Source organism: Eutrigla gurnardus (genome assembly GCF_963514095.1).
Source record: "Eutrigla gurnardus genome assembly, chromosome: 3".
Lineage (NCBI taxonomy): Eukaryota > Metazoa > Chordata > Actinopteri > Perciformes > Triglidae > Eutrigla > Eutrigla gurnardus.
The window spans coordinates 23,960,310-23,986,630 of record NC_139917.1 but is presented as its reverse complement, the minus strand read 5'-3'; the positions used below and the strand labels follow the sequence as shown (position 1 = coordinate 23,986,630).

Below are 26,321 nucleotides of genomic sequence, written 5' to 3'. Positions count from 1 at the left end.
CTGAACATGACCTCACCATCCATCAACATGACCTTGTCACCGGTCACTCCGACCTCATCACCTCTGAACATGACCTCACCATCCATCAACATGACTTCACCACCACTCAACATGACCTCACCATCACTCAACATGACCTCACCATTTGTCAACATTACCTTGTCACTGGTCACCCCGACCCCATCACCCCTCAACATGACCTCACCACTCGTCAATATGACCTTGTCACCGGTCACCCTCACCTCGTCACCTCTGAACATGACCTTGCCACCCCTCAATATGACCTCACCACTCGTCAATATGACCTTGTCACCGGTCACCCTCACCTCGTCACCTCTGAACATGACCTTGCCACCCCTCAATATGACCTCACCACTAGTGAATATGACATCTTCGCCAGTCACCCCAACCTCATCACCCCTGAACATGACCTCACCATCCCTCAACATGACCTCATCAAATGTCAACATGACCTCGTCACCAGTCACCCTGACGTCATCACACCTCAACATGACCTCACCATTCCTCAACATGACCTCAGCATCCCTCAACATGACCTCACCATTTGTCAACATGACCTCGTCACCGGTCACCCCAACCTCATCACCCCTCAACATGACCTCACCACTTTACAACATGACCTTGTCACCGGTCACCCCGACCTCATCACCCCTCAACATGACCTTGCCACCATTCAACGTAACTTCACCACCAGTAACCACATTGCCTTTTCCCAGTAATGCAACCTCTACTACTATTAATATTTTGTGTACTTTTATTTACACTTGTGACACCTTTGCCTGTGGTCAATTAATTAAAATGATCCATCTTAAATTAGAAGTTAAAAAATAAAAATATAAGTCTTGATAACATGCAACAATTCTAAATTTTTTTATACTGCTAGTCTTGCTCTAATGACATGTTAAATGTCTATAAATATTTTTCAGGCAATGCAAGTTCTCCACTTGCAACTGGAACATCGGCACCACCAAGAATCACAACTGTTGGTGCTCCAGCTATAAGCCCAACCATGGCCACAACAATGGAACCAAACATTGTGTTGGGATTCAAGTTGCAGCAAAATTTTACACCACAACTTACAAACAGATCATCACCAGAGTTCAAGAAATTACAAGACAAAGTGACCACATCTGTAAGTTCATATTGTTTTGGGGGGGGGGGTTTGCAATCAGATTCAAAATACTGCATGGACAGATCATTTTATAGAAGTGCAAATTAAGCTGTATTTTCAATGAATATTTAAATAGGTTTCTCAAATTTCAGAAAACTAAAATTTTTATAATGGGATTGACTTTTCAAAACACTGTAGAATTTCATGAAACTCATCAGAATTAATTGGAGTAAGGTGATGGAATAGTTTTCATTGCAACATAACAAATGTCATTTAGGACACTGCACATGTGTTTAACAGACAACATTTTACTTTTAAAACTCAGGTTTGAGATTGAGGTGGGACAGTGGAATACTGGTGTATTTGTGACTTGCATGCATTTTTTAAATAGAAAAGAAATGTCTGTTTAACGAAAAAAATGGATGTTGTGATATTACAGGAGAAATTCAACTCCATTAATCAGTATTTGACATAAATGACAAAACATGATGCACAAGGGGAGAGAAAAGACATATGGAATATTGATCATGTAATACCAACCTAATTGCCTCATCTTTTTGAAATGTTATATTTTGTTTAATGTTTTTTGTGTCCACAGCTTAACATGGTCTATTCACAAAAATATGGAGCTGCCTTCAATAGAACTGTCATCAACAGCTTCAGGTATAAAGCATTAGTTCCCATTACATTATGAAAAGATGTATATACATGTTTGCCAATTCATTCATTTGTCTTTGGTTATTTATGGAAACAAAGAAAAAGTGTTTCCTTTTTTTCCTCATTTGCGTGTTTTATTTTATTTCATCACAGGTTTTAGAAATCCTTCTTTGGAATGCCATGAACGGATTTAATTTCTTTTTTAAGATTATACGATTATAAATCTAACAGTTATTTCTATTCTTGAGACTTTGTTCATAAAATGGGCCAAATGATATGACGGCATTTAAAAAAAACTTTTAAAAGCATTCATTTTACAGTCAAGGATCCGTTGTGGTAAATGCTGAGCTGATATTCAATGATGCGACTACGCTACCAAATGCCAGTTCTGTGGCTGACACATTGGAGACTGCGTCTTCAAGCTCTAATTTCTCCCTGAGTGTCAACACATCTTCTATTACTGCAACCGGTGAGACATCATGTCATTTCCAAATTTAAGTAAATTCTGAATATCTGATGAAAAGAATGTAATTAAAAGATAAAACAATAACTTACTTAATATTTGTCATTTTCAGCTGTTTTGGCACCAACTCTAGGTCCAACCACAGTTACACCTGCATCACCACCTGTCATGACCTCACCACCAGTGAATATGACCTTGTCAACAGTCACCCTGACCTCATCACCTCTGACCACGACCTCACCATTCATCAACACGACCTCACCATTTATCAACATGACCTCGTCACCGGTCACCCCAACCTCGTCATCCCTCAACATGACCTCAGCACCCCTCAACATGACCTCACCATCCATCAATATGATTTCACCACCACTCAACATGACCTCATCACCCCTCAACATGACCTCTTCACCAGTCGCTCCGACCTCATCACCCCTCAACATGACCTCACCACTCGTCAATATGACCTCGTCACCAGTCACCCTCACCTCGTCACCTCTGAACATGACCTTGTCAACACTCAACATGACCTCACCATCCCTCAACATGACCTCACCATCCCTCAACATGACCTTGGCACCAGTCACCCCGACCTCATCACCCCTCAACATGACAACACCACTTTTTAACAATACCACATCACCAGTCACCCAAACCTCATCACCCCTCAACATGACCTCACCACTTGTGAACATGACCTTGTCACCGGTCACCCCGACCTCATCACCCCTCAACATGACCTCACCACTCGTCAATATGACCTCGTCACCAGTCACCCTCACCTCGTCACCTCTGAACATGACCTTGCCACCCCTCAATATGACCTCCCCCCTCAACATCACCTCATCATTTGTCAACATGACATTGTCAGCAGTCACCTCGACCTCATCACCCCTGAACATGACCTCACCACTTTTCAACGTGACCTTGTCACCAGTCCCCCCGACCTCATCACCCCTCAACATGACCTCAGCACCCCTCAACATGACCTCACCATCCATCAATATGATTTCACCAACACTCAACATGACCTCATCACCCCTCAACATGACCTCTTCACCAGTCACTCCGACCTCATCACCCCTCAACATGACCTCACCACTTTTCAACATGACCTCGTCACCAGTTACCCCGACCTCATCATCCCTCAACATAACCTCACCATTTGTCAACATGACCTCACCATCCCTCAACATGACCTTGGCACCAGTCACCCCGACCTCATCACCCCTCAACATGACAACACCACTTTTTAACTATACTACATCACCAGTCACCCAAACCTCATCACCCCTCAACATGACCTCACCACTTGTCAACATGACCTTGTCACCGGTCACCCTAACCCCATCACCTCTGAACATGACCTCACCATCCATCAACATGACCTTGTCAACACTCAACATGACCTCACCATCCCTCAAAATGACCTCACCATCCCTCAACATGACCTTGGCACCAGTCACCCCGAACTCATCACCCCTCAACATGACAACACCACTTTTTAACAATACCACATCACCAGTCACCCAAACCTCATCACCCCTCAACATGACCTCACCACTTGTCAACATGACCTTGTCACCGGTCAACCTAACCCCATCACCTCTGAACATGACCTCACCACCACTCAACATGACTACACCACAACTCAACATGACCTCACCACCACTCAACATGACCTCACCATCACTCAACATGACCTCACCATTTGTCAACATGACCTCGTCACTGGTCACCCCGACCTCATCACCCCTCAACATGACCTCACCACTTGTCAACATGACCTCATCACCACTCACCCCGACCTCATCACCCCTCAACATGACCTCACCATCCCTCAACATGACCTCACCACTTTTCAACATGACCTCGTCACCACTCACCCCGACCTCATCACCCCTCAACATGACCTCACCTTCCCTCAACATGACCTCACCACTTTTCAACATGACCTCGTCACCACTCACCCCAACCTCATCACCCCTCAACATGACCTCACCTTCCCTCAACATGACCTCACCACCACTCAACATGACCTCACCATCACTCAACATGACCTCACCATTTGTCAACATTACCTTGTCACTGGTCACCCCGACCTCATCACCCCTCAACATGACCTCACCACTCGTCAATATGACCTCGTCAATGGTCACCCTCACCTCATCACCCCTCAACATGACCTCACCTTCCCTCAACATAACCTCACTACTTTTCAACATGACCTCGTCACCAGTTACCCCGACCTCATCATCCCTCAACATAACCTCACCATTTGTCAACATGACCTTGTCACCAGTCACTCCGACCTCATCACCTCTGAACATGACCTCACCATCCCTCAACATGACCTCACCACTTACCAACATAACCTTGTCACCGGTCACCCTGACTTCACCATCCCTCAACATGACCTTGGCACCAGTCACCCCGACCTCATCACCCCTCAACATGACCGCACCCCTTGTCAACATGACCTTGTCACCGGACACACTTACCCCATCACCTCTGAACATGACCTCATCATCCATCAACATGACCTTGTCAACACTCAACATGACCTCACCATCACTCAACATGACCGCACAATTTGTCAACATGACCTCCTCACTGGTCACCCCGACCTCATCACCCCTCAACATGACCTCACCACCCCTCAACATGACCTCATCACCACTCACCCCAACCTCATCACCCCTCAACATGACCTCATCACCACTCAACAAGACCTCACCATCCGTCAACATGACCTCTTCACCAGTCACTCCGACCTCATCACCCATCAACATGATGACCTCACCACTTGTCAATATGACGTCGTCACCGGACACCTTAACCCCATCACCTCTGAACATGACCTCACCATCCATCAACATGACCTTGTCACCGGTCACTCCGACCTCATCACCTCTGAACATGACCTCACCATCCATCAACATAACTTCACCACCACTCAACATGACCTCACCATCACTGAACATGACCTCACCATCACTGAACATGACCTCACCATTTGTCAACATGACCTTGTCACTGGTCACCCCGACCTCATCACCCCTCAACATGACCTCACCACTCGTCAATATGACCTCATCACCGGTCACCCTCACTTCGTCACCTCTGAACATGACCTTGCCACCCCTCAATATGACCTCACCACTCGTCAATATGACCTTGTCACCGGTCACCCTCACCTCGTCACCTCTGAACATGACCTTGCCACCCCTCAATATGACCTCACCACTAGTGAATATGACATCTTCACCAGTCACCCCAACCTCATCACCCCTGAGCATGACCTCACCACTTATCAACATGACCTTGTCACCGGCCACTGCGACCTCATCACCACTCAACATCACCTCACCATTCCTCAACTTGACTTCATCATTTGTCAACATGACCTCGTCACCAGTCACCCTGATGCCATCACACCTCAACATGACCTCGTCACTGGTCACCCCGACCTCATCACCCCTCAACATGACCTCACCACTTGTCAACTTTACCTCATCACCACTCACCCCGACCTCACCACCCCTCAACATGACCTCACCATTTGTCAACATGACATCGTCACCAGTCACACCAACCTCATCACTCCTCAAAAAGACCTCACGACTTGTCAACATGACCTCATCACCACTCACCCCAACCTCACCTCCCCTCAACATGACCTCACCATTTGTCAACATGACATCGTCACCAGTCACCCCAACCTCATCACCCCTGAACATGACCTCAACACTTACCAACATGACCATGTCACCAGTCACCCCGACCTCATCACCACTCAACATGACCTCACCACTTGTCAACATGCCCTTGCCACCGGTCACTCTGACCTCATCATCTCTGAACATGACATCACCATCGCTCAACATGACCTCGCCTCTTGTCAATATTACCATGTCACCGGTCACCCCAACCTCGTCACCTCTGAACATTACCTCACCATCCATCAACATGACTTCACCACCACTGAACATGACCTCACCATCCCTCAACATGATTTCACCATTTGTCAACCAGACCTCGTCACCCCTCAACATCACCTCACCACCCCTCCACATGACCTCACCATCCCTCAACATGACCTCACCACTTGTCAACCTGACCTTCTCACCAGTCACCCCGACCTCATCTCCCCGCCCCATTACCTCACCACTCCTAAACTTGACCTTGTCGCCAGTTACCCCTTCCAGCACTACAGCTGCCCTTAATACTGCATCAAGCACTATAGCTGCCCCTACTATTGCTTCCAAAACTTCAGCTGCCCCTACTACTGTTTCCAACACCACAGTTGCCCGCACCACTGTCTCCAGCACAACAGCTGCCTATACTTCTCTCTCCAGCTCTCCAGCTGCCCCAACTACTGCTTCCAGCATTACAGCTGCCCTTAATACCACATCCAGCAGTACAACTGCCCTTACTACTGCTCCCAACACTACAGTTGCCCCTACTACTGCTTCCAGCACTACAGCTGCCCCTCCTTTTCCTTCCAGCACCACAGCTGCCCCTACCACTGTCTCCAGCACTACAGCTGCCCCTTCTTCTGCCTCTAGCACTATAACTGGCCCTACTACTGCCTCCAGCACTACAGTTTCCCCTACTACTGCCTCCAGCACTACAGCTGCACCTACTACTGCCTCCACCACTACAGCTGCCCCTACTACTGCCTTCAGCACTACAGGTTCACCTACTACTGTCTCCAGCACGACAGCTGTCCCTACTACTGCCTCCAGCACTACAGCTGCCCCTACCACTGCCTCCAGCACCACAGCTGCCCCTACTACTGCCTCCAGCACTACAGCTGCTGCTTCTACTGCCTCCAGCACTACAACTGGTCCTACAACTGCCTCCAGCACTACAGCTGGCCCTACTACTGGCTCCAGCACTACAGCTTCCCCTACTACTGCCTCCAGCACAACGGTTGCCCCTACTACTGCTTCCAGCACAACAGTTGGCCCTACTACTGCTTCCAGCACTACAGCTGCCCATACTACTTCCTCCAGCAGTACAGCTGCCTCTACTACTGCCTCCAGCACCACAGCTGCCCTTACTACTTCCTCCAGCACCACAGCTACCCCTACTACTGCCTCTAGCACTACAACTGGCCCTGCTACTGCTTCCAGCACTACATTTTCCCCTACTACTGCCTCCAGCACTACAGCTGCACCTACTACTGCCTCCACCACTACAGCTGCCCCTACTACTGCCTTCAGCACTACAGGTTCACCTACTACTGCTTCCAGCACGACAGCTGTCCCTACTACTGCCTCCAGCACAACAGCTGCCCCTACTACTGCCTCCAGCACCACAGCTGGCCCTACTACTGCCTCCAGCACTACAGCTTCCCCTACTACTGCCTCCAGCACAACGGTTGCCCCTACTACTGCTTCCAGCACAAAAGTTGGCCCTACTACTGCTTCCAGCGCTACAGCTGCCCCTATTATTGCGTCCAGCACTACAGTTGCCCCTACTACTGCCTCCAGTGCAGCAGCTGACCTAACAACTGCCTCCAGCACTAAAGATGGCCCTACTACTGCCTCTAGCACTACAACTGGCCCTGCTACTGCTTCCAGCACTACAGTTTCCCCTACTACTGCCTCCAGCACTACAGCTGCACCTACTACTGCCTCCACCACTTCAGCTGCCCCTACTACTGCCTTCAGCACTAAAGGTTCACCTACTACTGCTTCCAGCACGACAGCTGTCCCTACTACTGCCTCCAGCACAACAGCTGCCCCTACTACTGCCTCCAGCACCACAGCTACCCCTACTACTGCCTCCAGCACTACAGCTGCCCCTACTACTGCCTCCAGCACTACAACTGGTCCTACTACTGCCTCCAGCACTACAGTTGCCCCTACTACTGCCTCCAGCACTACAGCTACCCCTACTTCTGCATCCAGCCCTACAGCTGCCCCTGTTACTGCCTCCAGCACTACAGCTGCCCCTACTACTGCTTCCACCACAACAGTTGGCCCTACTACTGCTTCCAGCACTACAGCTGCCCCTATTATTGCGTCCAGCACTACAGCTGCCCCTACTACTGCCTCTAGCACCACAGCTGCCCTTACTACTGCCTCCAGCACTACAGCTACCCCTACTACTGCCTCCAGCACTACAACTGGTCCCACTACTGCCTCCAGCACTACAGTTGCCCCTACTACTGCCACCAGCACTACAGCTTCCCCTACTACTGCCTCCAGCACAACGGTTGCCCCTACTACTGCTTCCAGCACTACAGCTGCCCCTATTATTGCGTCCAGCACAACAGCTGCCCTAACAACTGCCTCCAGCACTATAGCTGCCCCTACTACTGCCTCCAGCATGACAGCTGCCCCTTCAACTGCCTCCAGCACAACAGCTGCCCCTTCAACTGCCTCCAGCACATCAGCTGCCCCTTCAACTGCCTCCAGCACGACAGCTGCCCCTTCAACTGCCTCCAGCACGACAGCTGCCCCTACCACTGCCTCCAGCAGTAAAGCTGCCCCTACTACTGCCTCAAGCACTACAGCTGCCCCTACCACTGCCTCCAGCACCACAGCTGCCCCTACTACCGCCTCCAGCATGACAGCTGCCCCTACCACTGCCTCCAGCAGTAAAGCTGCCCCTACTACTGCCTCAAGCACCACAGCTGCCCCTACCACTGCCGCCAGCACCACAGCTGCCCCTACTACTGCCTCCATCACTACAGCTGCCCCTACTACTGCCTCCAGCACTACAACTGGTCCTACTACTGCCTCCAGCACTACAGTTGCCCCTACTACTGCCTCCATCACTACAGCTACCCCTACTACTGCCTCCAGCACTACAACTGGTCCTACTACTGCCTCCAGCACTACAACTGGTCCTACTACTGCCTCCAGCACTACAACTGGTCCTACTACTGCCTCCAGCACGACAGTTGCCCCTACTACTGCCTCCAGCACTACAGCTTCCCCTACTACTGCCTCCAGCACAACGGTTGCCCCTACTACTGCTTCCAGCACAACAGTTGGCCCTACTACTGCTTCCAGCACTACAGCTGCCCCTATTATTGCATCCAGCACAACAGCTGCCCTAACAACTGCCTCCAGCACTACAGCTTCCCCTACTACTGCCTCCAGCACAACGATTACCCCTGCTACTGCTTCCAGCACAACAGCTGCCCATACTACTTTCTCCAGCACCACAGCTGCCCTTACTACTTCCTCCAGCACCACAGCTACCCCTACTACTGCCTCTAGCACTACAACTGGACCTACTACTGCCTCCAGCACTATAGTTTCCCCTACTACTGCCTCCAGCACTACAGCTGCACCTACTACTGCCTCCACCACTACAGCTGCCCCTACTACTGGCTTCAGCACTACAGGTTCACCTACTACTGCTTCCAGCACGACAGCTGTCCCTACTACTGCCTCCAGCACTACAGCTGCCCCTACCACTGCCTCCAGCACCACAGCTGCCCCTACTACTGCCTCCAGCACTACAGCAACTCCAGAATCCACCACAACTGCATCAACAGATCCTCCTACATCTAATGAGGGAACTCTTGACCTTACCTTCAATCTCAACCAAACATTTACATCAGATCTTGCAAACTCATCCTCAGCAGCGTATCAGACTTTGGCTGCAAAAGTCATCAAAGAAGTAAGTGTCTTTGCATTCAAATTGTGTACTGCAAATTCATTTTGTCATGATTTTCTTTTGTTACAATAGAGAGAAGCAAACATATTTTAGGGTGTATTATGTACAGTGCACACCCCTAATTTTCATTTTGAACCCAAAAAATATATTATTATATTATTCTCATAACTCTTGTTGTTTCCCCTTTTGCCTTATGTTCTTGGGTCTGGTAATCCCTTTTTGATTTTGGAAGCAAACGTACGTAATAAAGATTAAAAGCAAGCAAAATGTAAAATTGTCAGATTTGTCCTTATTTGAAATGAGCTCTTTCAGATTAAAGAACTAATATCAAACAAATGAATTACTGCTGTCAGAAGAAGGCACAAAAGATTTGTTGTCAATTAAAGTAAGCCTGTAGTTAATGTTGGCAAGGGTTGTGATGCTCATAGAACTGTGATTGTTATATATCAAGTTATCCACATCCCCTGAAATCAGAGTGAGCCCAGACCTTCGCACCATCCCTGGCTTGCAGGGTAATAGGGGAACTTTCATTTGGGATAAGCTGTTAACTGATTCTTGTAGCCATTTTTGTATTTTTAAGTGCAAATAACTCATGTTTTCATTCAGGTAAACAAAGTGGCTAAAATTCTCTATGGATCATCTTACAGCCGCGCCATTGTTAACAAGTTCACGTAAGACTCCATTTCACACTGATTAACTTTTGCAAGGCATTTGCAGCTCATTTCCATTCAAAAGGTGTTGCTCTCTGTCTTTGTCACTGTAGGAGTCGATCATTGAATGTTGAAGTGATCCTTGTGTTTAAAGATAAAAACTCAGTTCCCTCAGCAAGCAGTGCAACTTCACAGTTCAGCAGTGCACTTGCAAGCAGCGGTAGTGCCCTGAACATTGTACCAGGCAGCGTTTCTGCACGTAAGTATTGGAATCTTAATATATAACAATTAAATGCTATGTTTTATTTGTAATTTTCGGATCTAACCTCGGATAAAAGTACGATGACGACTTGAGGACTATAGTTTCTTTTAATGTCTGTATTTTTAACTTGAAGGGTAATTACAGGCCAGATAATTTTACTGACTCCAGCCTCTGCTTTTTCTAATATTTCAGAGTCAACATCAAGCAGTCCTCCTCGGCCCACAACGGGCTCATTGGTGGTCTTTTCACTAACACTTCTTGCTGTGGCACAGATGCTGATAGAATTATAAAACCCAAGGTAGATGCAATGATCTTGCCAACAAAACAAAATATGAAAAATGTGCATAATGACATGTCCTGTAGTGGATCGAAGTGTACTTTGCGTCAAAGATTGCGACAGTTTTTCAGGTTTTTCCAAAGTTGATGATATAATAATGTATAAAGAACCAATCATTAAGATTTTAGGTCATAAAAAATCTTCCATTTGATACTTGTGGTTGCCATGCCATTAAATGTGTGTTAAGTGTGCTTTTTATGTGGTAGTTATTCATGAGGCATTATCAACAAAAGCAAATTAGAGGTTAATGTGCAAATGTATTTATTTATTTTTGTATGTACACAATTAAAAACATCCTCTGCCAATTGATAAACACATGAGTGATGTTTTATGCATCCAGTGTAACATGACCTAATGTTCAACATATTTAACCTTTCCCTAACCATAATGATGCAGTTTTAGGTAGCTTACCTTAAAGACACGGTTTCCATGTGAGACTGTAGTAAATGAATGTATCAAAATGTTAAGCTAACCAAACATTTAGAAAGATGATTGATTGTTATTGATTAACTCTTTAAGTTGAAGTTGTATGATTTTGAGAAGGAGGAATAATACATATGTGTATGTTTGTTAATCAATATGGTATTAAAATAAGCCTGTTGGTTTTTGAAATTATTTATTTTGTCTTGCTTATTTGAAAGATAAAGCGTTTCAGATTAGTGGTACGAAACTCTTTTTCTTCATTCACCCATAACATTTTTACAACTGCAAATGTGTTTTGATTATAGTAGCTATAGTCCAGAGTGTCTCTGTTTTATAGCAATGGCTAAGTCCCCCAAATAATATGGCAAAAACAGGAATACAATCTGATAGAGTGAAAACACCTTAACTCTGTTTCACTTTAACTTTCTGTTACTTCAGCACAGAGTTGCTTGGTGAAATATCAACAGGACATTTTTTTAAAAGAATGCAAGTTTAGGGGACATCCGTTTTGGCTTCACTTTTCAGGCACGGAAGTTGCAGCTTGACATGAAGTAGCAAAATCGCTAGCATCACCATGCACGCAGTTTTTTCTGTTTGCTTATTCTGTTGTGTTGTGTGTAAAAATGGTTATCATGAGTTTTTTAACCGAACTCCTGCACCCTAGCTGAAATCCTGCATGACTACAAGGGCATGCAGGATGAATGTCCTTAACTGGTGTTCATTGCAGCGTACGCAACAGACCCTGATACCGGGGCCCAGTCGTTTATATACATAACTCTGGATAGAGCCACACCCAAAAGGGTTGTCCACTCTCACATAGACACAAGGGGGAGGTAAAGGAACAGAAGACAGGGACCGTAGTAACTTGATCAATAAACAATCTAGTATTGGCTACAGATGTTTTGGCACCAAGCTGAGAAAAATAGTGACACTTCATTGTTATCATCATCTCTTAAGACACTTCAGGCGCTGCACGTAGTGGCAGCCTGTTGCAGCAGCTCTTGCTCTTTTTATAGCCTTTTTTTAAATATTTTTTTCTTTTTATTACTTCACTGCTACTGATACATTACGCACTGCCCTCTTTTGCTGCTATAACCCTGTACATTTCCCCACAACAACTATGAACTGTAGTACAGCAGTGTTTCTAGACACACATTGCCTTTTGGGGTGTGGCTGCTCTAAGGCGTAATGCTATATCAGCTGGAGGCATGTGTAGAACTAAGATGTCAGCTTAGATCGTATGATATGCATTTAAATAAATGTGAAGCTTGCAGAGACAATATGAAACAATACAATATAAAAGGCATTACATGTTTTAAAAGTCAGGTTGCTTCTATTCTGGATAGATTGAATACTTTATCAGCAAGTGTTGCAGTATAGCAGGCATTGAAACATATCAGTAACCTTGCTCAGACAGTATGTAAGTGTCAACAGCACAGAAAAAGCAACTTTACTTTCTGTCTAGCCATCCAAAGAATAGCTGATTCTAAATCAATTTGACCATTTCCTAATTTTTCTGCATTTTGGTGTGCATTCTTGACAATTCTTGACTACTCCTGTCACTGGTCATACACCTGAATATTGAGAAGCCCCTGAAGCCATGAAACTTGTCTCTCCAGGATGTTGGAAAACTGGATTCAGTGTCAGGAAGTTCCTGTGGAAACATGCGCTTAACAAACAAAATCCAACATGCTACAAAACACAGTTAGGCAACAAATAAGTTGGATTTAGTTAAAAACAAACAAACATGGTTTTGCTTAAAATTACTATGTGAAAAAAGTACTTAGTTATTCTTAGGCAACAACAGGGTCTTCTTCAAGAGAAGAACAATAAAAAATGCACTCTTCAGAGAATTAATGAATGTTACCTTAAATTTATGATAAAGGTCATTGAGGTTTATAGTCAGGATAGGCAGAAAAAGTACTGGCTTTGAACGGGACACAAAGAGCAGTCTGGACGACCCATCCACCACCTCAACCTCTTCCATGGACTTATTTGAACCTCATTTCTGATACATCGAGAGCATGGGTGGAAACTTTATTTTTAACAGACTAGGCTGGCCTTTGATTTGGTGCATCTGAATGAGGGAGTATCTGGTGCGCGTGACAGCATTGGTTGTCTCTTCTTTTACTTAAATATGTTAACTATGTATTGATGCCTGATTTCTCTCTCAATCCCCAAATGCTTTCGACCTCAGTCTTGATCTGAGGAAGATAACATCACCTGATTGTAAGCACTTGTTTGACACTTTTTTATTTATTTTTTTACTTTTCAACAACATGAAGTCCAGATTACAATAATTGTCTTTTACAGTAAAATAAGGAAGTGGTTCAAAATTGTTAAAAAATAATGATGTGAAATAATTCAGTCTATAGTTCCTGAATTTAAGATTTTACAAAGTAAAGTTTGGGGTCCCCTGTTAAAGCTGCTACCCCCGCGACCCGACACCGGATAAGCAGTAGACAATGAGATGAGATGACAAAGTAAAATATTATTTGATTCATAATTTAAAGATTTTACTTTAAGGGGATTTCTATTTCTGTAATTAGCAATAATATCTGTGATTAAATATTGGATGTTAACTGACTTTATCGTTCTTATTATACTGTGTTATATTTGTTTAGTTTTCAAGATAATAGCTCTTCAAAAGAAAAGAATAAGGGGTGGACCCGAGATGTTTGTCATTGGTTGGCACAGCTTCGACAATGGAGTCAAACCTGCTCACTGGTAATGGAACATACATAACATTCCCACCAACATTCAACACCACGCTGACATGCTGGAATTATGCTCGGAAGTCCCCGTATTAACATCACTTACAGCATTCCAGAATAAATTGGCCTGTAGCGTTTATAGAATCAAATCATACACAAAGCTTGTTTCTCACACATTAGGACTTGTGAGTAAATGCCATTTAAATGACATATTTTGCACACAGATTAGTTTCTGTAGTGGAAAAACAGACAGCCTATGTTTATTATTTAAGTATAAGTGAGATAAGTCTTCTGAACATCTGGTTCATAGTGTGTCTTGTAACAAGAGGACACAAAGTTGGCACAGCATGTTGAATCGGGTCTATAGGTCCATCAAGAACTGTTTTCAGAAGACTGAAACTACAGGAGTTTTTTGCCCCTACTATTATTCACACCCATGTTTCCCGGTCATGGGTGGGGTGTGGCACCTCCACATTCTTCCACCTCCTGACTCAGGCCGGTAAACTGTCTGGCCTAATGGCCACCGCCACCCCCGTGGGAGGGAGAAAGGAAGTCAGCCACGGCCATCTTGTCCCCGGTCAGGGATCACCCTAAACTTTATACCCTAACCCCCCAAAGCCACATACAGTACCACCGGGTGATCCAGCATTGGTATCTTTCATGTAGTGGAGCCACTGTCACTTTGTAATTACCAATTTCCATTCCAATCATACATTTCTCAAGATGTAATTCCAGTGTGTTTTATTGCCGTTCCTGTGCAGTGTGTAAAGTATAGCCCTCAGGCTGCATAGCAGTAGGCTGTGACTCATGCTGGAGGTTAAACTGGATACTGTTATCACAGTTACACCAGCTACACTATCTAAATTATCTCCTTGAAATAGTTTTTTATTTTTAAATACTCAAATGAGGCTTACTTCCTTTTTGGTCCACTTACACAGCTCAAAAATGACTGAGCATCAAGCTCTACCACCGATAAAGATTTGTTTGAAAGCTCCAGAAAAGACTAGACCAAAGATCATTTTTTAAACTAATATTGACAATGTCAATATTATCTTTCAAGCTCAAGACTTGACTTGCCATGACGTATAACAATGTGTAAAAAAGTGTCACACCTTCACAGTTTGCAAACATAAAAAAACATATGTCTATAAATAGTTGTTTATAAAGATCTAGTTTCGTGTTGAGTCGACTATTGTTTGCAAATATTTGTAGATTGTGTGTGTCGTTTGTGTCAAATGGTTAGCAGCCCTGTGCAGTTTAAAACTGTTAACATTGGAACTACTTCAGTATAAAGCACAGTATGTGAGAAAGTGTGACATTAAATGTTTGATATGGTTTTGAGACTGTTGCAGCTGCTTGTACATCATAGCTGCAAATAGATCAGTTAATAAAGAGCACACTGATGAAGTAATGGGTTCATTGAAAAGGGGTATGTCAATGAAGGGGTAGGATTAAATAAGTTTATACTTCTTCCTACTCCTTTTCAAACATGTCAATAATTGTTAATATGGGAATGTGTGTTGTAGTATGCTTCAAATTTAGATTTGCTTAATGATTTAATTTATTTAATTTCAAGTTTTGTGAGTAGACTAAGTGGTTAAACTAGGACAGTAGTGCGTTTTTAATTTAAGAGGAAATAAGGGGGAAAATGTATGAAAAGCAGTTTATCTTTAGTTATTATTTTCAGTTCAAAAATATACTGCGACACCTATGAATGTTTGAAATAGCCCACATGTTTTCATTATCTGCACTGCATTGGTATTTGCATCTCTATACTTTAGGTCAACCATCCACCTTTCCTGTTAACATGAAACACATTGTGCCTGGGGTCTTGCTTCATCCTTTTCACGAGGAAATAACGGAACAGAACGAGTCCTACAAGTTATGTTGGAGGGTTAAACAAGTTAGAATGTTTGGTCTCTCTAAAAAAGCCCTCACTGACAAGTCGTCACTTCAAAGTGTCTGCTGCCTCTTAAGCATCGGCTTGTCCACTCTGGTAAGAATATATGCATATCGAATACTGTACTTTTGAATTGGTGGTTTCTGTACAACATTTTGTGACTGTGGATGATTTATATTTGGGATATGAGACATTCTGAGAGATGTAACAGTTAAAGATGAACTTAAACACTAAGGGATTGCAATGCTTGGCTTGCCATGGTGTGGTTGCTCCATGAGCACTGTAGCGTTTTGTCAGCTGGATATAAGTAATCTAACATGGTTCACATGCATCAATGAATTCAACTTTTGGAAAGACAATTGGTTTATTTGACAAACATATCAATATGTATGACCTTAAAATACCAAAATGGCTACTAATATGAGGAAATGTATTAAGTATAGACATATATTCTCATACAGCTGTTTTGACATATCAAGGTTGAGTAAACCGGTGGAATTGATCTAAATACTTGGTCCCAATCTATTTGGTGTTTCACAATCAGTCCAGTGAGCCAAAACAGACAGAGACAAAACTACTACAATAGGACGCTAAATGGAAGAGGCCCATAATTCATGTTTCTTTTTAGGCTACACCTGTGCTAACCCTGCCTTAGCATGACAAATTGGCTGCTGTGAAACGGCCTATTACTTAAAATATACAAATTCTATACAAACACTCACAGCCTCGGTCTCAGGCTCTTATTTCTGATATATATATATATATATATATATATATATATATATATATATATATACAGTATATATATATTAGCTGTGAAAGAAATGCTGGCTGCTTTTTTTAGTCCAGCATTGCCAAACCAGCCAAAGTATTGGGCTGTTATAAGAATGTTATTGAAAGTGTAATTTGATCATTTCCCTGCCACTTTTCAATGATATATTAAGATTCCATAAATTGGAAATGAATCCACAAAGGAACCGTAAATGAGACGCATTAGTAATATAATAGTGATTTCCTTTGAGTACTCTGAATGGATCATGTGCTTTTATGCTATTCATGAATTCTGAGGTTATAAAAGAAAAGAAAATTGCAAAATTCTTAAGTGTTCCTAGAGGCAGAGCACACACCTACTTAAAACGAATGCAGGCTAATTCAAAAGCTGTGCAATAAATACAACATTCATAGAAACTGTTTTCAAGTGGTGCATCTTTACAGTCATCTTAATGGATTGACTGCATACTAAAATGCATTTATATTTTGTTTGTGATATTTGTCAGGAACCAGGAACAAAGGAGGATGGAGCCTGTTATATTCCTTCTCCTACTTGCAGGTATTTGTTGGACTGTGTGTGTGTGTGTTAGTGTGTGTGTGTGTGTGTGTGTGTGTGTGTGTGTGTGTGTGTGTGTGTGTGTGTGTGTGTGTGTGTGTGTGTGTGTGTGACAGAGAGAGAAATTAAAGTGGGGCAGGTTCAGGAAGGTTCTGATTAATGACTCTTCAAAATATATATATATTTTTTTAATTAGACTGAAGTTTGATTATTGTGACATTTCTCTGCAGGACAAGTGTGGACATCTACAACTATGAACTCGACAGGTAACATTCCGGTGTTCTTTCTTTCGAGACAGCAATATTACATAGGCAAACAATATGTGCTACACATGAAAAGCAATTTATTCACATGGTGCCACAGGTGTTATTTTTATATATAGAAATAACGCCTATATATATATATATATATATTTGGATATATGTGTGTGTGTGCGTGTGTGTGTTATTTATAACATTTTTTTATTTAATAATTGATATTCTTGCAACCACAGTTGCACCTTCAATGACACAAGGAAACATGACCTCACCACCAGAGAATGTGACCTCATCACCTGCCAATATGACATCACCACCAGCCAACCCAACCTCACCACCATTGGATGTGACCTCATCACCAGCCAACATGACCTCATGGCCAATGAATGTGACTTCACCACCAGTGACCATGACATCACCACCAGTCAATATGACCTCACCACCAGTCCACATGACCTCACCACCAGTCAATATGACCTCACCACCAGTCAACATGACCTCACCACCAGTCCACATGACCTCACCACCAGTCCACATGACTTCACCACCAGTCAACATGACCTCACCACCAGTCCACATGACCTCGCCACCAGTCAATATGACATCACCACCAGTCCACATGACCTCACCACCAGTCAATATGACCTCACCACCAGTCAACATGACCTCACTACCAGTCCACATGACCTCACCACCAGTCCACATGACCTCACCACCAGTCAACATGACCTCACTACCAGTCCACATGACCTCACCACCAGTCCACATGACCTCACCACCAGTCAACATGACCTCACTACCAGTCCACATGACCTCACCACCAGTCCACATGACCTCACCACCAGTCAACATGACCTCACCACCAGTCCACATGACCTCACCACCAGTCAACATGACCTCAACACCAGTCCACATGACTTCACCACCACTCAACATGACATCACCACCAGTCCACATGACCTCACCACCAGTCCACATGACCTCACCACCAGTCAATATGACATCACCACCAGTCACCCCAACAATGTTAACCGGTAATGCATCTTTTCCCACTACCATTTTTTATTTTTTACTTTTCATTTGCATTAAAATCATGAAAACTTCACCCACAGTCACAAATATTCATCATGTTCTAGCTAAAGCTCCTAAACCTTTAGAAAAAAATTGTCTTTAAAGCAGCACTTGCACTGAACGTGATGTTTGTTTGTTATTTGTTAATGTAGACAGTTTTGCTCCATCATATTTTTAAAAATGTAACTATTTTGTTCATTTCTAGGCAATGCAAGTTCTCCACCCGTAACTGGAACATCAGCACCACCAACAATCACAACCATTGGTACTCCAATTGCAACCCCAACAGCTGCCACAAGAGAGCCAGAAATTAAGTTGCGATTTAAGTTGCAACAAAACTTTACAACGCAACTGAAAAACAAATCCTCACCAGAGTTCAAGCAATTACAAGGCAAAGTGAGCTCTGTGGTAAGTTCATCATTTTATGATTTATTTGTCTTTCCATAATTCCACAATCAGGTTCCAAATACGGCAAGAAGTGTTTAGATGAACAACATTAATATTTTGTTGCTTTTGAAGTCAGGTTTTATATGGGCTTCTCAAATAACATTATAGTTGAATCGTTTTTATGAGAATGAGTTGTCAAGACACTGTAGAAGGTCACAGCACATGTAATGATAATACAAATACAGTGATATAATACATTTCATTAAAACATTAACATATGTAATTAAAAATACTGCACTAATATGTAACACATGGTAATATATAGGTAAGATATGAGCATATTTAAGATATTGGTGAATTTTCACACAACCTACATATATTTTTGAAGAGAAAAGCTGGTGTTAGAGATGTGACTATCATGACACAACGGAGCACAAGAGAAGAATTGGTGAAATATTTGCTGAGTAATTGAATTATCCTTGCCTAATATTTTTATGAGATTTCATGATTTTTAAACAAAATTCATTCACAGCTCAACATGGTTTATTCAAAAAAATATGGATCCGCCTTCAATCGAACAGTTATCAAGAGCTTCAGGTATGAAACATTGCTCTCTTTTACTTTTTAAAGTTTTATTTTTACTTGAACACTAATGTACTATTTTTAAATTAACATTTTCCAAAGTATTGACTTTGCTTTGGTTATTAATGGACACAGAGGAACGGTGTACTTTGTTTTAAATTTCCCTCCATCTTATGCTTCATCATGGTTATTAGAAAACAGTGTCCAGAATGTTATGAAAAGATTTACATTTCTAATTTAGTTATAAAACAACAATGGCCACATTATTCAAATAATCACACGTTTTCAAAAATATTTATTTTACAGTCAAGGATCGGTTGTGGTAAATGCTGAGCTGATATTCAATAATGCGATGATGCTACCGAATGCCAGTTCTGCGGGTGAAACTTTGGAGACTGCATCGTCCAGCTCTAATTTCTCCCTAAGTGTCAACACATCTTCTATTACTGCAACTGGTAAGACATCATGTCGTGTCTCAATGTGGGATTTTAAAAAGTACGTACTGAATGTGACAAAAGTATATTCAAAAGACAACAGAATAACTTGATTATTGTTATTTTCAGCTTTTTCGCCACCACCCCGCCCAAGCACAGTTGCACCTTCCACACCACCAGTCAACATGACCTCAATCTCTACCATGTCACCGCCAAGTAATGCAGTTTTCTACACTCAATACATCACTAATGAATTGTAATACATATTCTGTATCTATATTCTATCTTAATATTGATTATACTTCCAGCAAATGCAACCACTCCACTAATGAATGGAACGTCAGCACAACCAGTTATCACAACTGGTGCCACAGCTGCAACAACACCTGCCCCAGCAGCAGACTCAAAGATCATGTTGGAATTTAAGTTGGAGAAAAACTTTTCATCACAGCTTGCAAATAAATCCTCTCAAGAGTTTATGGATCTCGCAAACAGAGTTAAAGCATCAGTAAGTATATTGGTGTTCCTTGTGTAGTTCTGTTTCTAGTTACAATATACAATGACAGTAATATTGAACAAAAAAGCAAGTTGGGGGGCATCCTGATCAACCTGAGCCCGAATCACCTCAGCTGGCTCCTTTCAATGCAACGGAGCAGCGGCTCTACTCCAAGCTCCCTCCGTATGTCTGAGCTCCTACACCCTAAGGCTGAGCCCAGCCACCTTATGGAGGAAGCTCATTTCAGCCGCTTGTATCCGAACATCATTCTTTCGAACTCTACCCAAAGCTCATGATCATAGGTGAGGGATGGAATGTAGATGGACTGGTAAATCCAGAGCTTTACTTCCTGACTCCACCTTCACTACAATGGTCCGGTACAACTCCCGCATTACTGCTGCTGCCTGACCAATCTGCCTGTCCATCTCACCATACATGTAGCCTACTTCACTCCCTCAGACCCCAGATATCTAAACTCCCTTGGTTGGGGCAGCATCTTACTCCCAACCTGGAGGGTGTAGCCCTGGGGTCCCCAAACTGGACACTCTCCTCCCCCCGGCCGCACCTTGAAATCCTGTCCATGAAAATCACAAACAGGATTGGCGACAAAGGACAACCTGGCAGAGGCCACCACCCACTGGGAACGTGTTTGAAATGTGCCAAGAATACGGACACTCACTTTGGTTTTACAGTGGCTCATTGCAATGACCCAGGTACCCTATATTCCCACAGTACCCCCCACAGGACGCCAAAGGGACATGGTTGTACACCTTCTCCAACTCCACAAAACACAGACTGGATTAGCAAACTCCTATGCTTCCTTCAACGGACTTGCAAGGCTAAAGTGCTGATCCACTATTCCACGGCCAGGACGGAACCCACATTTTTCCTCCTGTGTCTGAGGTTGGAGCCTCCTCTCCAGCACCCTGGAGTAAACTTTGCCGGGGAGGCTGAGCAGTCTGATAGTCCGATAATTGGAGTACATTCTCCGGTCCCCCTTTTGAAAATGGGGACCCACCACCCTGGTCTGCCACCCCACAGGCACTGTACCCAAACCCCACACAACAATGAAGAGGCATGTCAACCAAGACATCTCAACAATGTCCAGAGCCCTCAGCACCTCAGTGTGGATCTCAACCACCACCGGCTCCTTGCCACCGACTCACTTTTTGACAACCTTGGTGAGCTCTGCCAGAGATATGGGTGAGCCTTGACCAATTCTTCAAGCTCTCTCCTATGTGGAGAACATGTTGGTTGGGTTCAGGAGCTCCTCAAAGTGTTTTCTTCACCACTCGAAAATATCCCCAGTCCGGGGTCTCTGTAATCCAGGGGCTCTGTAGCCATATTTTGACTAAAGGAATAACCATTTGGGTACAATAGGAAACTCATGAGCTTTGAATTCAAAATAGAACAAATAACTAAATAGAACATTCCAAATAGTGGTCATAACATTGTAATAGCAATACTCATGCATATTTAATTCTTATGTTTGAGGTATTAAATTAACTATTATTACATTTTATTCCCTCAGCTTGATAATGTCTATAAAAACAAATATGGAAGCAGTTTCCTGCGATCTGTGATCAACTCTTTCAGGTATTTGGAATTACTCTTAAAATTTGAGAGAGAAAATGTGTGTTTTTATTCAAATATGATTGTTTGTTTCCTTTATTAATACATTTGACATAATTTGATGTTGAGTTGTCATAAATAACAAACAGCAATACATATAATAATAATAATACTTTTTCTTTCAGACGAGGTTCAGTTGTGGTTGACTCTGAGCTGATATTTATTAATGCAAGCTCAGTGCCAGAAACTAGTGCTGTGGCAAAGGTTCTGGTGGAGGCAGCGTCCAATAATTCCAACTTTTCCCTGCCAGTGAATACATCAAGTGTTGTTGCAACAAGTAAGAGTTGTTTTATATTTTGTTTATCATCATTAAATACAACATGAGCTGCCTCGAAAAATGTTCCCAAAGGTCACGCAAATGCTTTAATGATATCCATTTAATTGTTACAGGCATTACTGCATCTACATCTGTTCCAACTGTCACCTCAGCTGCTGCCAATGTTACAGCTGCTCCAACTGCAGCTCCTAATACTACAGCTGCTCCAACTGCAGCTCCTAATACTACAGCTGGCCCTACCGCTGCTCCTAATACTACAGCTGGCCCTACCGCTGCTCCTAATACTACAGCTGGCCCTACCGCTGCTCCTAATACTACAGCTGGCCCTACCACTGCTCCTAATACTACAGCTGGCCCTACCGCTGCTCCTAATACTACAGCTGGCCCTACCGCTGCTCCTAATACTACAGCTGGCCCTACTGCTGCTCCTAATACTACAGCTGGCCCTACCGCTGCTCCTAATACTACAGCTGCCCCAACTGCTGCATCAACAGATGCTCCTACATCCACTGAGGGAACCCTTGCCCTTACATTTAGTCTCAACCAAACATTTACATCAGATCTTGCAAGCTCATCTTCAACGGCGTTTCAAAGTTTGGCTGCAAACGTGGTCAGAGAGGTAAGATGATATAAATGTAAGCTTTCTACTCCAAAAACAAAAATAAATTCTACGAGCATCAGAGGATAAAGATGTGCATTTTACATTAAAGTTAAAGAATTAAAACCATAGAAACACTGCAATATTCACATATTTTCACAAATCCACATATTTTACTTTTTGGAAATTAATCTGATCATCACTGGTACATGGGTTATACTCAGATTTCTACCTTTTCTGCATTAACACCGTTTCTTCCTTATTTCGCCCAATATTTTGGTAGAGTCTGGTAGATCCTCTTTAATGTTGTTATACGTATGAAGAATATAATGGATGAAGCAGTCTCCAAACCAAACGCAGCAAAAGTTGTGAACTTTTTGTAAGCCATTACATTGCAAATGACACTAATATTGTCTTTCAGCTTAACAAAGTGGGCACAAAACTGTATGGATCATCTTTCCTTCGCTCCATCGTCAATTCATTCACGTAAGCCTAAATCCTAATCACCGTCTGATTTTGTTCTGGATATTTACCATTTGATTTTAAAATCATGCCCTCCTCTCTTTGTCATTAAAGGAGTGGATCAGTAGTCGCTGAGACGACCCTTGTTTTCAAAGATAAGAGCTCCGTTCCTTCAGCAAGCAATGCGACTTCACAGTTCGGCAGTGAACTTGCGTCCACCTCCCTGAACATCATACCAGGCAGCGTTTCTGCTCGTAAGTAATTGGAGTCCTAATTAATTTATGGTTTACATATTTTAATCTTTAAACTAATTAAATAAATATTGCCATATAATATTTGTAATTCTCTGGTTAATATTAATTATAGATAAAATAGATAATTTTACTGACTACAACCTCCACTTTGTCTAAAATTTCAGAGTCAACATCAACATCAAGCAGTCCCCCACGGCACACAATGGGCTCATTGGCAGTCTTTTCACTAACACTTCTGGCCGTGGCACAGATGCTGATAGAATTATAACCAACGCACAAGGGAAATGCTCTGACATTGCCAATAGCTTTTACTATGCTATTGAGTGTGAGGGGAAAAACAATGAACCAATGAAGCAAAAACCAAAGACATGTGCGTAATGAAATTTACCAATAGAATGTCATGTGGTTAACAGATGTGTACTGTGTGTCAAAAATTGAGACCGTTTTTCCAGCATTTTTCACATTTGATGTTACACTCACTTTTTTCAAATCCATTTTATTTAAATTAACAACCAATAAAATGGAATTAATCAAGAATACTATGCTTGATACTTTTTTTGGCATTTTTTATAGCAGATGCTACTCAATTAGTTTATTTTGTAAATGTTTATTATTATTATTATTATTATTATTATTATTATTATTATTATTATTATTATTATTATTATATAGTATTATTCATGATGCAATGTTTATATTGTTAAAAATGCAAATACTTATGAATGCATTGTACTAATAACCAGAACACTGTCTACATCCATTAGCATTGTGCAAATGAAGGAAGACGTGTGTAGTTAATGTTATGTGGTGCCAAAAGCAAGGGTTGTGGAGGTAAAATGATTTTGATGCTGAAAACCAATGTTTAATATTACATGTGAGATCAGACTAATGTTGAACACAATTAACCATGAATATGATGTTTCCATGTAACCATGTAGTTTTAGGAAGCTTATCTTTAAGACACAGTTGCCATGTGAGACTATTGTAGAAAATAAATTAAATAAAAGTGTGTCTAAACCATTAAACATAATGTTCAAGTGAATAGTGTGGCAAGTAAATGTCTACTACATAAAAACTACAAAACTACATAATGTGGTAATGAAAGAACCAGCAGAAAACCTGGTCTTTTGTTGTCAAATTTGCTATTATTTCTTATTGGACCAGGGGCATAAAGTGGGGAGACCTATGACCTACACTCATTCTTCTGGTTCCCTTGCTCAATTATATTTTCATTGCTGAATGTACAATCCAGTTGTTGCTATTAATGACCCGTCATGTTCTCATAATGTACATCCAGTGACACACCAGAAGAGGGCTGCATTGCCCCAAGGATCAGCCAAACCTGCCTGTGCATCGCAAGCTTTCTTTAAAATGTGTTATTTACATTTGTCAGTTCACACAGACCTCACATCACCCCAGACTTGATATGAGTTTTTTTTAAATGGCCAGAGAGAACTATTAAATAGGAAAAAACAGGAATTGGTGAGAAGAACAATAAAGAAAGATGAAATAATTTACATTTGAAGAATAACTGGATTTGTTTGTCTCAGAGGACCCATAGGGTTTCTTTGTATTCTCCTGCATAAAGACCCTAAAATCTAACATCAAATCGTAAAGCCTTACTCCCATGTATTATCTTCTATTTCACCTCTTAGTGAATGAAGCCACATTGAGATCATCTTCTTGAACCTTTTGACTCTGGCTCAGGACCCTGCTTGAAACCGACATGCCCAAAATGATTAGAGTGTATCTCTGCGACTACATAGTCTAATTGTATGCTTTTAAAGGTAACACTTGTGAGATTTCTGCATATGTAGAAGCATCAACAGAGGTCTTACTGAGTCGGACTAAAAGAAGATGGTGCACAGCGTACATTAAAGATTTTATTTCCACCCTCCCCTCGAATATCACTTTGGAATAATGCAGTTACAATCCAAAACCTCTTGCCAAACATATCAAGACATCTGAACATGACAAGCCTATTTGACTTGCTCTGCCTGTATTGAGCTCTCAGAATGAGTGCAGTACCCTAATTCATTCACCAGGTGAAGACATGGTCCATGATTTCACATGGAAGGCTGAGGATAGGCTGTTCAATGCTGGAGGAAGGCCAATAGATCTCACAAACAAAAGGTGTTAGCAAAAAAGTGTTTTAGCACTGTCGCCTCACAGCAAGAGGAACCACTTCACCCCTGTTTGAAGGAGACATTGGAGACACCAGGTTTTGTGTCATTTGTTGAAATATTTCAACTCAAGCAAGAAATTTACGTGACACCAAAATAGCACTGAGAGTCTCTTTCTATCAGCACCGATGTCCTGACGTTGCTGAATCAGTAATTGAGGGAAAAAAATGTTGGTCATCGGT

At 42.6% G+C, this 26,321-nt stretch overlaps 1 protein-coding gene across 1 annotated transcript; it reads left to right on the top strand.

Moving 5' to 3' along the window:
- The first annotated feature begins 5,812 nt into the window (after positions 1-5,812).
- On the top strand, positions 5,813-11,681 carry LOC311010715 (uncharacterized protein). Its single transcript, XM_084005304.1, has 4 exons — positions 5,813-9,896; positions 10,500-10,564; positions 10,657-10,802; positions 10,998-11,681. Exons 1-4 carry the CDS (start codon positions 5,823-5,825, stop codon positions 11,093-11,095), a joined length of 4,383 nt encoding a protein of 1,460 aa, XP_083861430.1. The 5' UTR covers positions 5,813-5,822; the 3' UTR covers positions 11,096-11,681.
- Positions 11,682-26,321: the final 14,640 nt, after the last annotated feature.